The 15,650-nt window shown below is 35.8% G+C and overlaps 1 protein-coding gene across 3 annotated transcripts in view; it reads right to left on the bottom strand.

The window, feature by feature from the left end:
* Nucleotides 1–892: 892 nt before the first annotated feature.
* The window catches only part of rhobtb1 (Rho related BTB domain containing 1), a 42,331-nt gene continuing 27,573 nt past the window's right edge, over nt 893–15,650 (bottom strand). For all 3 annotated transcript variants that reach the window (XM_042336772.1, XM_007897120.2, XM_007897126.2), the window contains exons 4-10: nt 10,888–11,073; nt 5,351–6,327; nt 3,637–3,755; nt 3,085–3,235; nt 2,383–2,471; nt 2,161–2,266; nt 893–2,028 (exon numbers count right to left, since the gene is read on the bottom strand). In XM_042336772.1, coding sequence (XP_042192706.1) covers nt 1,862–2,028; nt 2,161–2,266; nt 2,383–2,471; nt 3,085–3,235; nt 3,637–3,755; nt 5,351–6,327; nt 10,888–11,073 — 1,795 coding nt within the window. In that variant the 3' untranslated portion in view covers nt 893–1,861. The remainder of the gene's footprint in view (nt 2,029–2,160; nt 2,267–2,382; nt 2,472–3,084; nt 3,236–3,636; nt 3,756–5,350; nt 6,328–10,887; nt 11,074–15,650) is intronic.

Here is a 15,650-nt window from a genome sequence, read left to right as displayed (position 1 = left end):
GGTGGTGTAGGGGTGAGGGAAGGCAGAGGTGGGAGGGAGACCAGAGATGTATTCCATTTAGATGTTGAACAGTCGGTCTTTCATATTTCTTTGCATATTCTCCACTTGCTCAGGGTGTTCGTAATGAAAAGCAAATCTCACAATGATTTACAGCCGCATAAACTGCTTTTTGGATCCAGCGTGTGCTTGTCGTATTTCCATATTGCAAGTTTACCAGATCTCGGTGGATTTTGATTGGATGCGCTTGGCTGTTGAATGTTGCCAGCCACTAAATTGACGTATCTGCGTATTCAATATACTCAAATCTTTTACTAAAAAGTTACCGAGTGAAAACTGTATCTGTGATGAGCTGTTGACTCATTCATTTTATTTGTTTTCCCAAAATAGCTGTTTCATTCTTACCTTAAATTATTTCATTTTTCTCTCAGGCAGTCATTCAGTTTCAGGCCAGAGGTTTTACTGTCTTAATATTGCCAAACAAATTTTTCATATAATCCCAAACTACTAGGTGGTGCTACTTGAACTGAAACTACCACAATGTTTGCTTGCAGGTGAATCCTCTTGTGGATTAGTTGGGTTTCATTCCAGCTTTGCAACTGACTGTTTTGAGCAGCTGTGGAAGGAGCAAGTCTCTTGTCAAGAATTGCCAGGGCCCAACCTCCAGCAAACCACATTCACTAAATAGTCTGATCGCAGCAGAGGGTATGTTGACAATGCAAGGGAAGTTTACTCAGCTGTAACTTCTTTAAATCAACCTTACCTCTCTGGTCTTGTGGAACAAAATCAACTGCAACAGAGCTCCACCTTGTATACAGCATGATTGGAACTACATGAAATGAGTTTAACATGTGGGAGATGCTTTGATGATACAAAGAATGAATATCCCAAATGATTAACAATCTTATGTTTTTACATTTCTGATAAATGTACAAAATGCTAGTCATGACATTTTTCATTTTATTGCAAAAAGAAAAGTAACCATAAAGATCAAAGGCTAAAGAAAACAACCAAATGAACCAGCCACTTGGTTTCAGCAGCTGAAGACTTCACAATAGATGAATATTACATTATATAATGAAGTGACATCCAGAAGATTTTGGCAAAAATAGTATTTAGCTCAACATTACACAGACTAAATTATCTTTTACAACCACTGCATTCTCAATGCTCAGAAGAATCCATTTTTATCAGTCTTAAACATTTCAAAACATTTGTGTTAAACGTAGCTTAAATTGTTCAATAAGCAAACATTTGGGTGTGCATAACTGCATTAATAATAGCAAGATAAAGCAGCATAACTGGAATGATGCATAAGAGTTGAAGCTGCTCCTAGCTGCTTTTATGTATTTAGGTCCATATAGAAGTAAATTACCTCTGTTTAGATTTAGTTACTAAGCCCTTCTAGTTTTCTAAAAACTAAAACTACTTTTTCAACTTTGGTTACAACAAAGTTATATAGCTAACACCAGTACAAAAATAGTTAAATATTTAGTTTTGAGTTAAAACAATAGGAGCAATTCTTTTCAGAACCAAAGAAACGCTACCACTGACAGTTCATCAATATTAACAGTATTTTAAAACAATCTAAAGGTACCCCCCGCCCCCACACCCCCCCAAGGACCCAGCAGTGTTTTCATAGAACCAGCATTGTCTGGACTTGTGCTTTGAAAGCAACAATGATTGTTAAAATACATGTGGTAGACCAATTGTGGTTTGCAAATTGTTCCAAACATAGTCAACCATTTTTACAGTAAACAGTTAAGACAAACACAAGGTGATTTTTATTTTACCCCACAGAACAATGCACAAAATGTTCTGGCTAGTAACTACTATTGATCATCTACTTGGGTTCAGCTCTATTTTAGGCAATTGTAGATGGGCTCCAGAAGCACCACCTGCGTTTTGAGTGATGCTTGTGAAGTGCAACCTCCTCTTTTTCACGCTCCTTTTTCACTCGTTGGTAATGGTCTTCTTCCTTAAGATACCACACAGGTGGCCAACGGTGTTTTTCAAAATACCCTTGATTTTCTACAATTAAAATGGCAGATAAATTTAATTTGTGAAAATGTATGATTTCTAGGATGTTCATTGTGTAGATCATTCAAAGCATGTTTTTATTATTAAGTGTTAAAAACACCAAAGTAATATTTGGTTTCTTACCAGGAGATTTTGACTTGATCTCTTTCCTGAACTTGCAGCAAACACTGTTGTAACTTGTACAGATATGATGCAAACACCAAGCTGCCAGTTGATGTCCATTATGAAACTAAAATACAGGCGAAAAGCTGATTTTAGATTTGATGTAATGTGAGTTATGTATACATTTGTAAATTATTTAAGTAAATCTGATTTGAGTAATAGAAATACATTGCAGTTACTTACTTGGGCAAGTTCCAGGTATACCAACACTTCTTCATCAATATCGATAAATTCTTTTATTGCTTTCAGCAAGTCACGCACAGCATGTTGTTCTGTATAATGACAATGTACACAACTAAGTTACAATGAAACACAATTTTGCTAGACTAATTTTGAATTTCTTATGAAAACCTCTGAATAATCCATGTGGTGCAGAGGTGTAAAATGGTTTCAGAGTCAGCAACAAAGTATGTATTATTGGAAAAACAAACAGAAGTTGATCCATCTTCACCACAACTTTGAATTTTGAAACTTTAAATGAACAGACAGATAGGACCTTGAAGGATGGCATTTCCAATAAATTGCTCATCTGGAAAGTCAATCTGGATTGTGAGCTCAAGTCCTGGCATGTGACTTGAACTCACAATCTTCTGATTTAGAAGTGAGTGTTACAATTGAGTCCCAAGCTGACATCATCACCTGTAAAGTCACTATTTAAGAGCGACTATAATTAATTACATCATCACACATTTAATTGTATACTTTGACAATGTGATTTCATAAGATTTACAAATCCACTGTACACATTTCTAATCTGGAATAATTAGAATTTTTAAAATGTGGCTTATGTAGGACAGGATTTTGCTTGAAAAAGGGGAAACAATAAGTGGCAAAATACTTGTTTTTCAATTTTAATTAATGTCACATTTTATTCTTAAAACTGACCTGTGAGAGCCACCAAACGAGGAAGGCACAACCTGTTTGCCAGGGCAATCAGCTCAATTGGATCGAGAGCTGAGTTGAATAATAACTGGCTGGTGTACAGGTACTCGAGTGCTGCTTGCATGCAAGCCTTGCTTATATTAGGGAAGTAAACCTGTAAGTAAAGGCAAGGTAAAACATTAATCTTTCTTTTCCTACTCAATACTGTCGAACTCCTTGCCTCCCTCAATCCTACAATCTATGAGCCATTAAAAGATGAGCTTTGGCAAACAATCACTATTTAGTAATAAAATAATCCTTGCATTTGATGTAGCGCCTCACATGTCAGGAAGATATGGTTTTATCTAAACCTTCATTTTAAAGAAACTGAATCAAATAACTTCGAGTAAAACTGAAAGCTGAGACAGGCAGGCTGGCTTTTGGCCACAGCAATAGCCCGTAATAATATGTTGTGTAAAAGAACTGTTCCAATTCTAATTTATATCTTTTGAATCTAGCAATAATAAATCAGACATCTATTTTTGTTTCTAAGAACATAAACTTTATTTCACCAACCTCCTTGTTTGAACTTTCCACAAAAGACCCTCCAAACATAGCCGCCATCCACTCACAGCTAGAAATCAACAAAGGCTTATGGGCATTAATACTCCCATCTTCTAACTTAATGGTTACATCTGTCGTTGGAAATTTAAAAACAATTTTTCAAAACACTTGCAACTACTCAATGCTCTAAATATAAAACATCACTGAAATCAAATACAATTTACATTTTCAAATACATGAAATTTACATTTCAAATACAATTTCTTATACTGTAAACTAACAGATTTAGAGATACATTTTGTACCTGTTATAAATACTTCATATACCCATAGCTAGACTTCAGACAACATGGCACCCGGATAATAGATCTACATTCTATCTGCTATGGGTACGTTTATTAAACTTGGGATATATGCACTTGGAAAGGTAAGTTTGTCTTTGGCAATTTATATTTTTAGCTCATTCCACCTAAAGTTAGTAAATTTCCCAACATGGAAAGAATATATCATTACTATGCTAATGAATGGCAACTGATAATATCCTCAGTATGTGAGCAGGACATTTCACATAAATAGAAATGTTCTATTAACTTGGTTTATTTTACAAAAATAATTCTGATACCATCATGGTTTTATCTGGCTTATTGAGGTTTTACTATTGTTTCACTGGACTCTATCCAACTAAAGTCAATACAGTATTTACTGTGGAAAATGTAGTTAAGCATTACAGCATCAACTGGGAATTTCACATTCTTGTCTCTTATGAAGGAATCTACTGCCCATGAGTGACAACAGAAAGTCATGAGAAGCATTTCTGATGGGATAACTATTTTGAGAAAAAGATGAAAAATAAAACATTTTGAAATCACTCAAAATTACTTAATCATATAAATATAAAACATCCCTGAACTAAATGGTGCATACATTATGCACATTCAATTACTGGTAAGATGTGACATGATGCTGCAGCAGGGCAATCTTAAACGCTTCCAACGCAGGTCACATTTTATTGAATTTCCTATATATTCAGAAGGGTAACGGGTTAAGATACCTACACACAAATTGAATTGGCAACATTTCAAAGCCATAAAATATTATTCTAACATGATTTAAAATAAATATGATTATCCTCAAAATCAGGTTAATACCATATGGTCTCTGCTGTCAGTATGATTGACTTATTGTTTCCCATTTTTTTCTCATCCAATTTTCTTTCCTTTGCTTTTCTCCTGGACTCGTTTTTCCTTCTGTGGTATGGTTCTAGACACCAGATGCCAACCACCACCTCACGCAAGTGGCTATTATTCATGCAAGAACCTTCAGTGAGTTTTGGCAGGCTTCATAGCCGATTTCAATTCTCTGCACATTCACACACAGATACCTTCCGGTGGAGGTGGGGGGGGGGGGGGCAGAGATGGGACAGGGAGGCTATCTGCATATAGAGCAATCAGTAGCAGGAGGTCTTGCTCCCTGACTCTGGTGCAGAGGCTAATTTAGTACCTCATTTTTCAGCCTGGGAGAGGTCAACTAACTCATGGCAGATCAACCCTCAAATCTGCAATTTTCTGGTTTATATGGCCTAGTACTGCAGTCCACATCCGAAACTGAGACCTTTACTCACAAGGTCTTTTGGGGGGAGGGGGAACACTAGTCTGGCTGCATTGTGTAGCTAGTTAATACTTGTTACAAAAACATTTCCCATTAAATACAAGAGTATAAGAACTTACCAGAAAATGTTCCCTTTGCTAAGCATTCCTTTATTCGGTTTGCTTTCCTGACATGAAATGCCTTTGTGATCTCCTGATTCATGAAGGCTTCCTTGTTTTGAATATTTTCAACCATCATACGCAAGTCAAAAACTTCCAAAAGTTCAGCAATTTGTGCAATTCTCATCAGATCTTTCTCATTTTCATCTAGCTCTCCTGTGTAGAGAAATCGCAATACAGCTTCAAAAGGCCTTGGCTGGATTGAATAATCCATCCTGACCACTGTTATTAGACCTGTCCTCTGTGTTATAGGGTTTTTCAAGACTTCTTCATGAATATGAATAAAAGCCTTGCTCCAGAAAGATAATACCTTTCCTGCAGATGGCACCTTTAGTGCTGAAGATTCCTCCTCATACTTGATCATTTTCAAAGTGCCATCACTCTTGGATGTTCTTAGAGTGCATTGCATTGGACTTGAACTGATCTCAGAGCAGTCATCATCTGTGTCAAGGCTCATGGTTCTCATCAAATGTTCTCTACCTGGTTTCTCAGTTTTTCCATCATGAGCTTGAGAACCAGAGGTTAGGTCCAACAAAAACAGGTCATAGAATTTTGAGGATGAGGTAGCCAAGTATGCCTTGTGAGCATAAATTTCAATCTGGTTCTGAAGTAGAAACATAACGTCAGCACATAGTGGATTGTCAAGCAAATGACTGGGCCCATAAGCACTTACTGAACAATGAGGAATTTTTATTACTGGAGGTGGTGGCTTTGGTGGTAGAAATGGTGCCTGGAGTAAAGGCCTCTGGACCTTCTTTAAGTGAGATTTCCAGAACTGAAGATGCCGTCTAGTGATCAGTGCAGCTCTGACAGCATTATCAAATACATCCTTGATGCCAAACTGATCAAACACACTTGTTTCATAATATGGGATTCCAAGTTCTTTGGCAACCTCTCGACCCTTTTCAGGGGGCAAAATGTCATTGGGTTTTATTGGTCTAGGATATAAACAAAAAAAGACTAATATTTTTAGTATAGAAGTGACAAAAACTTGCCAACAATAATGTACATTTCTGTTTAATCTAAACATTTCAATGCTCTGTGGAAGACCATTCATAATTTGCTACAGTTTTTTTTGATTTGCCGGGTTTCTGACACATATAGAAATCCAGCACGTTGCTTAAGAGTATTCAAACCGGACAGTTCCACAATGATTGGCACACATCCATGGAAATGTCCATGTTTGAAATGGAATGCAGACAAAGGGACACACCCTGCCTACCTAATACCACAGTATAGAGTGCAGTTCTCAAGAGCCAGGGGCGACAGGTCCCATATTAATGTGCTACTGGAATTCAACCAGGTAAAACCACATAACTTGCTTCTTGTTACTTGTCTACCATCCATCCCGCCAGGGCTTTGGCTTGCAGGGTTAATAAGAGCCAAGTGGCAAGAATTGTGCCCCTAGTAACTAGCCTGCTCCTCCAACTCCTACCAGTGAGACAGGCTTGGTGGTCTGTCATCAAAAGTGCCTTGAAATACTGTCAACCCATCTGGCTCAAAAAATTAATTACTGAGTCCACCACAAAGGGTTAACGCGATTCATTACTCCATTGCCAAATGCATCACTTTGTAAAAAAAACAATAAAAAACAGTTCAGGTCCACTTAAATATCTGCTCCCCATTCTTCCTTTTCCTATAAAGGACAGTATTACTACCCTTAAAGGTGATCTGAGTTAAATTAAGATGAGTTAAAAAATGTTTTGCAACTGAGAACTCATTTTGTATTTACGAGGGGCACAGAATAGAGTGCCTATGCCACCTCAGAGTGATATCATCCAGCATTGCAGGCAAACTTAGAGACCTATAGTAAATACTTAGGAAGTGTCTCTTACCCATACTTAACTTCACTTTTTTTTAAAAATCCCGAAGATTAATTCCTTCAAAAATAAACTGGATACGTATCACTGCAGGATATAAAGATAGCTGCAGATCAAAGTGTCCAAACAAACACAGTGAATTTGTGTTGTTGGTATTCAATTATTATAGAGGAAAACAGGCCAGGATTGAATGGTAGAAATGTGGGGATAGATCAATAATTAGCAATTTTTGAATTTAGGATTTGCCTTAAGATTTCGCAGAGTACTTATACAATTCTTTCCCCAAGTAGATAGTCTGGATGGGATGAAATCTATTATAAGTAGCTTTTCCATGGTTGTGGGAGTGGATTTGATGGGCCAAATGACCTTTAGAAACATATCATTGGCTCTAATTAATTTGAATGAACTGCATATGGCAGCATTTCTTTTTTCAAAAAGTCTATTAATGGACAGATATTTTCAGAGGCAAATTATATAAAGTACCCATATATTAAAAAAAAATGCAAAAAGCTGAATAGGAACTAAATGAGTAATTGTAGTATAAAAGGATTTATAGCATGGTGATTACTCGCCCCCTGAGATTTTCTGCCAAGCAAAACACGAGTCACCAAAGACATTCTTAATTAGATCATGAGAATGTGTTCGCTCACATCTCTCCCACATATAAAAAGGAGTGACAAAGACAAACAACTTCTGGGAATTATAATTTAATGATAGGACTCCCTGGATATTTCTAGTGGTCGATCAATGCTTTGGAGATTTAAGAACATCGTATGTCTAGGTTTAACAACTAAATCATTAGTTAAAAAGAAACTGAAGTTTTTTTCCCCAGATGTGTAATTTTCAATACTCTTTTTCACCTTTTCCTGAATTTGCCTAAACTTTCTTTCACCGTTAGTATTAAAATGGTCTGGCAGTATATAACAATATACCACTTTATGAAAAACTTCTACATACTAAAGTAATACAGCGACTTGGGACGTCCTCCCGACGTGAAAGGCGCTCTATAAATGGCATCTTGTTGTTGTTGTTGCAATAGAATCAAAAGCAGACCATCAGTTTATCAAGTTTACTCTACAGTTTCCCTCAAGATTCCATTTCTATATCAGTCTCTAAATCCTTTTAGTTGATAAGAACTTGTTTAGTTTCCCTTTGGAACTGTTTATTCACCAGCGTATAGCAATCACTGGATTACTATGATTGATAATGAATTACATTTTGAATGTTGAATTTTTTTTGCTCGACTTTGCACTTGTACCATTTTGATCCAAATGCTTATTTGCTAAAACACATAATAATAATACTTGCATTTGGTATAGTGCCTTATCAAGTAACAAGGACATCTCAAAGTGCCTCACAGGATTTACTGTAGCATGGAGTTACTATGCATTTTGGGGAAAATGTGGCAGCCAATTTGCACATATAATATGCTTATTTCTATAAAGCTGAAAATTTAGATTTTGTGTAAAAACCTAGGCGTTTATATGGGCCACCCGTGTGAAAGCATGTCAAAATGCGCATATTACAAGGTGCATCCAGGATATTTTGGACTTTATTGGTTTATTTGCTCTGCCTTCACAACATTTCCACCTGGATAGTGTTAAATAAAATGTAACTGTTTTTGTCTGTAAAGTCCAGCAGATTTTTTTCAGTATATTCTGTGAAGCGCTTTGGGACGACCTCCCGACGTGAAAAGCGCTATATCAAATGCAAGGATTATTATTATTATTATTATTATATAATGTCAGACTCAAAATGTAATTAATTATCAATCATAGTAATCCAGTAATTGCTATAGATTGGTTACTGCTCAACATTCAAACTCAACCGTTTTATTATTATTACTCCCCTGAGTGGAAAGAATATCACAGCACAATATACTAATCAATATTTATATTTATGACAAAGTCAAATGGTCCAATTCACACCACACACTACAGCAATACGTAAATGATATTGGACCAATAGGAAACAGGAGAGCCACATAAGACGTATTTCTAGAAGCTTCACCACAAAACCCTTCTACTTATTCTGACAAATTGAGCCACATGTGCAAGTTATACTGGAAATGTGACTGAAAAACCAATATGGTTAGGAAAAAGAGACAAGACAAGGAAGTGCACATTACAAGACTTTTATTGGCAAAATAAAAATAATAGTATGGAAAACAAATATATCTGCTTTGATATGGATTAAAAGATACATGAATTTCCATTCACTGCATCACTTTTAACCAAAGCAAATATATCAATTAAAAACAAGAGCATTAAAATGCACTTTCATAATGTACTATCATAATGCAATCTGCAGTTGTGCGTGATCTTGATTTAAAATAAATAGGTAGAAATTTAGAACAATAAACTTTTGATCTAAATAACCTTTCCAAATACATTCTCTTTTGCACTTCTGATGTTTCATGAGGTTGTAGAGATTACAAGCATCATTGAAAAGCTTTGGTAGAAATCCTCAATGAAGTACATCATGTAACTCAAAGACCTTGGCAAATGAGTGCCTCTTACCTGTCATGGCCTTGGAGGATATTTCCATTCGAGGGAATAGCGCCTACCTTCCAATTATACTCTCTAGAATTCTTTTCTTGCAAATATTTGTTCCGTTTCCCAAGGTTTTTGCTAATTTCATTATGCTACGAAGAGACCTTCTCCTCCAAAATACTGTAATAACCTGTGGTTGTTCCACTCAAGGATGTCATGAATACGTCAGCTGTAGACAGGTGAAAAACAAGACTTTTTTTTTACTTCATTATGAAAAATATGAAACAAACCCTCTCCCACAAAGATTTTTTTTAAATAAAAAAACTTGCACTTATTAAAAAGAACTGGTTAATGATCACGACCTTTACAAAGATATTATAGGATTAGTAGTTATAAAGTTATGTATTGAATATGAAACATTTGAAGTATTAGAAGCTGTGTCAATTAAAGAAAAATAATGAAAAAGAAACTTACCAGAATTTTCTGAATCAGAAGCTGGCCATGATCCACGGGGTATAAGAGTTGGCTACCTCTCAGTTCTTCTAAATTTAATGATTTTCTCTTAGGCCATCTTGGGATCTTTTAAAGCGATCTTTTTGCTGGTAATTCACCATAGTCAGTGATGCTCTTCCTGCACTCTTTTGGTTCTGCACTAACTTTACATACCTTTCATTTTCTTTGCAACAACATACCCGTTTTCCACTCTTTGCCAACTTCCAGAGTGGAAAACAAGCTTTTTTTCCAAAAAAACACGTATCAGTTGATTTACTCATGGTGGGTAACAGTGAAACCCGTTTATCACAGGTGTTTTCTGATCAGACTACGTTTACTTCCAGTGGAGAAACTGTTTTTTGGTAATTATATTGGGCAATAAAACAGTGATTGGAAGGTGGATTCTCCTCCAAAAAAACAGCTAAACGTTTGCTATTACTATTACTGTTTTCTAAGCAACATGGAAGATTCCAGGATACGTATGTAATAAAATTGGAGTCAAACTTATGCAACAGATTTGAGTAAACTTTACTGACTATGTAAGAAGTAAAACTATTACTTGGTAACAATTTGCATTAGCATAGTATCCAAATTTCAAGATAGACCTAGAAATATCTTTTCATTAGGATTTCATGCCTAGTTTGTTACACATTTATATTATTAAGTTATTGACTGCAAGGATATCACATAGTACCTTGCTAAGGGGCGTCGAGCACGATTTACAGCCTCAAGATCAGCATAACGCAAGTCCAGCTGACAGCCGACTAAAACAACAGGTGTTCGTGGGCAAAAGTGCTTGATTTCAGTTAACCACATTGTTTTAACATGGTTAAGGGAATTTGGATTAGCAATAGAGAAGCACAGGACCACCACATCGGACCTGAAAAATGAAAAGATTTGAAAAATTACTTCAATTGATTATATCTTATTCATAATTGATAAGACCTTGTTTATGATCATTTACATTTGTTCTTTCAGCTATGCACAACATTTTCTTCCATGCAAAATGGTGACATACTACACTTCAGCAGAAAATAATACAAAGCCGTAGATGTCCAGTAATGCACTTCCTGCTGACAGTACCAGTAACATTGCTACATTACCTCGTAAATCATATGGTATATCCACAGTGCTGATATATGTTAGTTTCCCAGAGACAGTATTTATTTGGATCTCATTCTCTAAGTATTAATAAAAACAAATGTTTTGATATTATTGGTTTTGAACTTTTTATTTTGAAGACAATTCGTTTACATGTCACTTTTAAAAAAATTTTTTTAGGGATGACATTGTTGCCTTAGTGTACATTCTTGGAAGTAATGGTTTAGTTATTTGATTTTGTGGGGGAAAAAACAGCAGCAAACACCATTCATGCATATTCTTAAATGACTCAAAGATAATCGATTAACTGGATAAAGTAAATATGTTCAAAACAAAACTTCAACAGAAAACTGTTAGGGCAGAATCTTGCCCCATTTATGGTCAATGGAGGAAAATTATACCCTTAGTCTTTAAAGGGTCAGTATCACTTTTGATGACATTGAAGAAGCATTTCTAAACTAAAACCTAAGTAGTTTCCCGCACTTTTTTTAAAAATTGCAACCTTCACTTTTTCATATTTTATTAATCAACAACAACTACAGGTGAGATACAGTACAGTGTAGCCAAACATGTTAATAATTTTCACCTCATGGAAATTTAGAACCACGCAAATTCACAGCACAGAAGAAAGCCATTTGGCTCACCTCTGGGACTAGGATTCAAACTTATTCTGGACAAATGTGTTGAACATCCCCGCTCCATGATGCTTTCTCAGAGTCTCAACTGAATTTGAATAATTTCAATCTGTTTTACAATGAGTAGGAGTCCACACAAGCACAACTGTCAATAATGCAACACTGACTGTTAAATCTAACTTATATATATATATATATATAGAGAGAGAGATCTATGTGACTATAATAGTGTAGGAAATGTGTTTGTATAATAGAAGTTCTGCAGTTTTCAGAGATTCTGGATAAGGTAAATTGCCTCAGCAATTCTCGGGAATGCAACACCACATCTGACTTGGGAATGTTGCTGCTGTTACTGAGTATAGGGAGAAATGTTCCATTTTGAATTTGCACAAAAATCAAGAAACACACTTACTAACATGAAAAAACCTGGAACAAGAAAAGGCTATTCGGCCCTTCAAACCTCCCTCTGCAACTCAGAAGTTTCAGACACAAAAATGTTTGCAATCATTCCCCCACCTACTTACTAAAAAAAGGATACTGTCTCTTTAATATGATTTGTGTTTTTTTTAAAAGTTCCAAAATGCAAGAAGACACCACGAGTCATGAAAAAGTACCATGACTGCAACTTACAGTGCGTTTCATTTGCCATATCTTGAATGTGAGTCAGAGGAAACCCTATAAACAAAAACAGGTACAACAAACACTACAGATTGTTGACAAAAGAAAGACAATTTGATTTACACTTCAGTGAGAAATTCATGCAAAATGTTGAGGAAAGGTTGGATATGTCCACGTTTAAAAATAAAGATTTTTTCTCAGAATATTATTATAATGCACTAAAAGAACAGCATTTTATATGGAAATGTGGTTTTACAAATCCAAAAGAAATTAAAATGTTTCTAATTATGCAGATGGGTTAAAACTGTAGATGAGCCAAGTTTAATTGAGGAAAAAGTGAGTTATGAGGCAGTCGTTGAATCAAAAGATTCAGCTGACATAAATAGTGAGAGTGAGGCTTGCGAGGTGTATAAATGTCAGCTGAACCCCAAGTGAAATTACTACCTTCAATTTACTCAAAACCAGTTCATTGCTCTGTCCTATTGCAGACTATCTTGAGCCGATAGAACTGTGTGTTGTGTATATAAGCATATTTGTATACGTATGTGAGAGAGATATACCAGACAGTTTGACAGACTTCATTTGCTGACAGTAGTTTGAACCGTTATTTATACGATTAGGGCATCTGGAGTAATATGATACCACTAATGTGACACCTTTTCTCGTGGAACTCCTTTCAACTGTCGTGAGCTGCACCATATCAGAAACTGCACCATGTGGTCAGCTATCACACAATGCTGCTATCACTTCTGAAGTTTGTTTTTAAAACTTATATAAAACATGACCTTGCCAACGCAGAAACAATTGAGCACAATTAACCTTGTGGATTTGCTGTGTAGAAATATCAATTAAACACTCTGAAACACTCATACATCACGAGGACTCAATCCTAACTGGCGGGATGCCAACCACATCACAGGTCTGGTGTGAGAAGAGGGAATTCAATCAGCAAAGATCATCCCTTTGGGATGTTAAAATCCTCCATCAAGGGATTAAATTGTATTTTCAATAATACCAATATTTGTCCTCTTATCTTTTTTTAGCAGATTATTCCAAATATTTATCACTCTTGCAGAAAGACATTCCTGATATTCACTTTTTCCTACTTTCCACCTCTGCCCTCTGGTCTTGAAATAATAGTGTGGGTTTATCTTATCTAGATGTATATACTTCTTGTGCTTCGTGCATGCAATGTTAAAGGGGGTGACATCAGTAGCGAAGCGGAAAGGGCCATTTTTAGCAGTCATTCAGTACCAGAAGCTGGCTATATTAATGTGCTTCTGTGATATCGCAGATCCACAGAACACACATACTATACTATAAGCGACTCAGGATTAAGCCAGGGTGTGCAATCACAGCATCTTTTTCTCCTTTAACTGATTCAATTATTTTTTCAGTTCTGATTTACTTCAGTGGCATTTCTCAGCCCTGCTCAGGTTTCGTACAGTGACACACTATGATTGTTGATTTAAGATGAATCACAAAATTAAAAATATCTCCTAGAAATAAGGAGAGTTGTTTTTACTCTAATTCATAGAAATTATATTTTATATGTAAACCAACATAATTAGAAGTATAAAAAGTTGACGAAAAGTGAGTAATGTAGCTAATAGATGATCTGGTAATTAAAACACAGTCCATTAAAAAAGAACACTTGGTGTCAGTATTTTCTTGGCGATTTGGGTACAGCACTAAATATGTACTTGTAATGAAATGGTTGTAACATCTAGGCATTACAGTGAGGCCCCAGTATATACCACTAACATTTATAGATGTAACATTATAATACTTCAAGGTCATCAGTTAAATATCAAACTCTGGCTGAAGAAGCCGTGATGAAGTCATTGTTAATGTAGGTATCTTGAGTGCTTGTGTGCAATTCCACATTCCATTTAATACTGCTAAGAGACACTTCAGCACTTAATGGATGACTCAAAGCAGAACAGTCATTCATAGGAACTTGAGGAATTTGATAAAGCTGACTGCACTCACCAACCCCAGGCTACTATCAGTGTCATTGCTTTCATAATCCAAATCGAGATTTCTTGCTATCAGTACTTTTCTGCTTTAGGGCTTCTTACTCCTTCCAGATGGGTATCATACATTTTGCTATCCGTAGCCTGGATACAAGTTCCCCAGTGATATTTATATCTGCAGTTTATGGGCAGGCATCCAAACTTCTTAAACTACAGTCATATGACTGAATCCTCTTATTCTGTTCACCTCTATGGACTGCAGATCCTTTCCTAGCTTATTTATAGTAAGCAATTCAATCAATGTCTTGCAGATACACCAAATGATAACTGGAGACATAGCAAAGACTTCACTACAGCTCATTATAGAGAAGCAAATACAATACGTTTCCAAGTGTATTATCTGGCAAGTTGGTTGGTTGCTTTAATATATTTATTTTTCTAAATCTTTGACACACATTGTTTCCCTGAGTGCTATTATTGCTACTTCTTTGCGATTTTAAATCAGATTTGTTTTTCTTTACCTAACAGCAAGTTACTTTTTATATAACAATAATGAAAATCACATTATTTCAGGTTTTGAAAAGGTAAATTTTAAAGCACTGGTGAACACTCCTCAAAAATGGTTAAAAGAATTCTAAACAAGTACCAGACCACAATAAAATCTGTAGAAGATAGTCATTGTATTCTAACAATGTTTGCGTAGTTTAAATACTTTTTTGGATTGCATACATTCTGAATAGATTGTATATCATAGAATATTACAGAATAGAAGGAGGCCATTCGGCCCATCATGCCTGAGCTGGATCTTTGAAAGAACTATTCAACTGGTCCCACTCCCCTATTCTTACCCCATAGCCCTGCAAATCTTTCCTTTTCAAGTAGTTTCAAGTACTTCATATCTTCCCACAATACCACAATTAATACAAGAGGATAATTATATTTACTTAAGTTTAAGACTTGGATTTGGGCTGCAATTCAACATCTAGTTTTAGTCTCCAACCATCTAATGATTCACCAAATTCCCTGCTCGATATTGCATATCACCAACAATTCTGTCTCAATTTGTAGTTATGAGGAGCCCTAGGCGCTCTCCGTATTTTGGATTTTCAAGGGTGGACTGAATGAAA

This window comes from Callorhinchus milii, unplaced genomic scaffold (genome assembly GCF_018977255.1).
Source record: "Callorhinchus milii isolate IMCB2004 unplaced genomic scaffold, IMCB_Cmil_1.0 Scaffold7, whole genome shotgun sequence".
Taxonomy (NCBI): domain Eukaryota; kingdom Metazoa; phylum Chordata; class Chondrichthyes; order Chimaeriformes; family Callorhinchidae; genus Callorhinchus; species Callorhinchus milii.
Note: the sequence above shows the minus strand (reverse complement) of the source record. Positions and strands in the feature narration are given on the sequence as shown.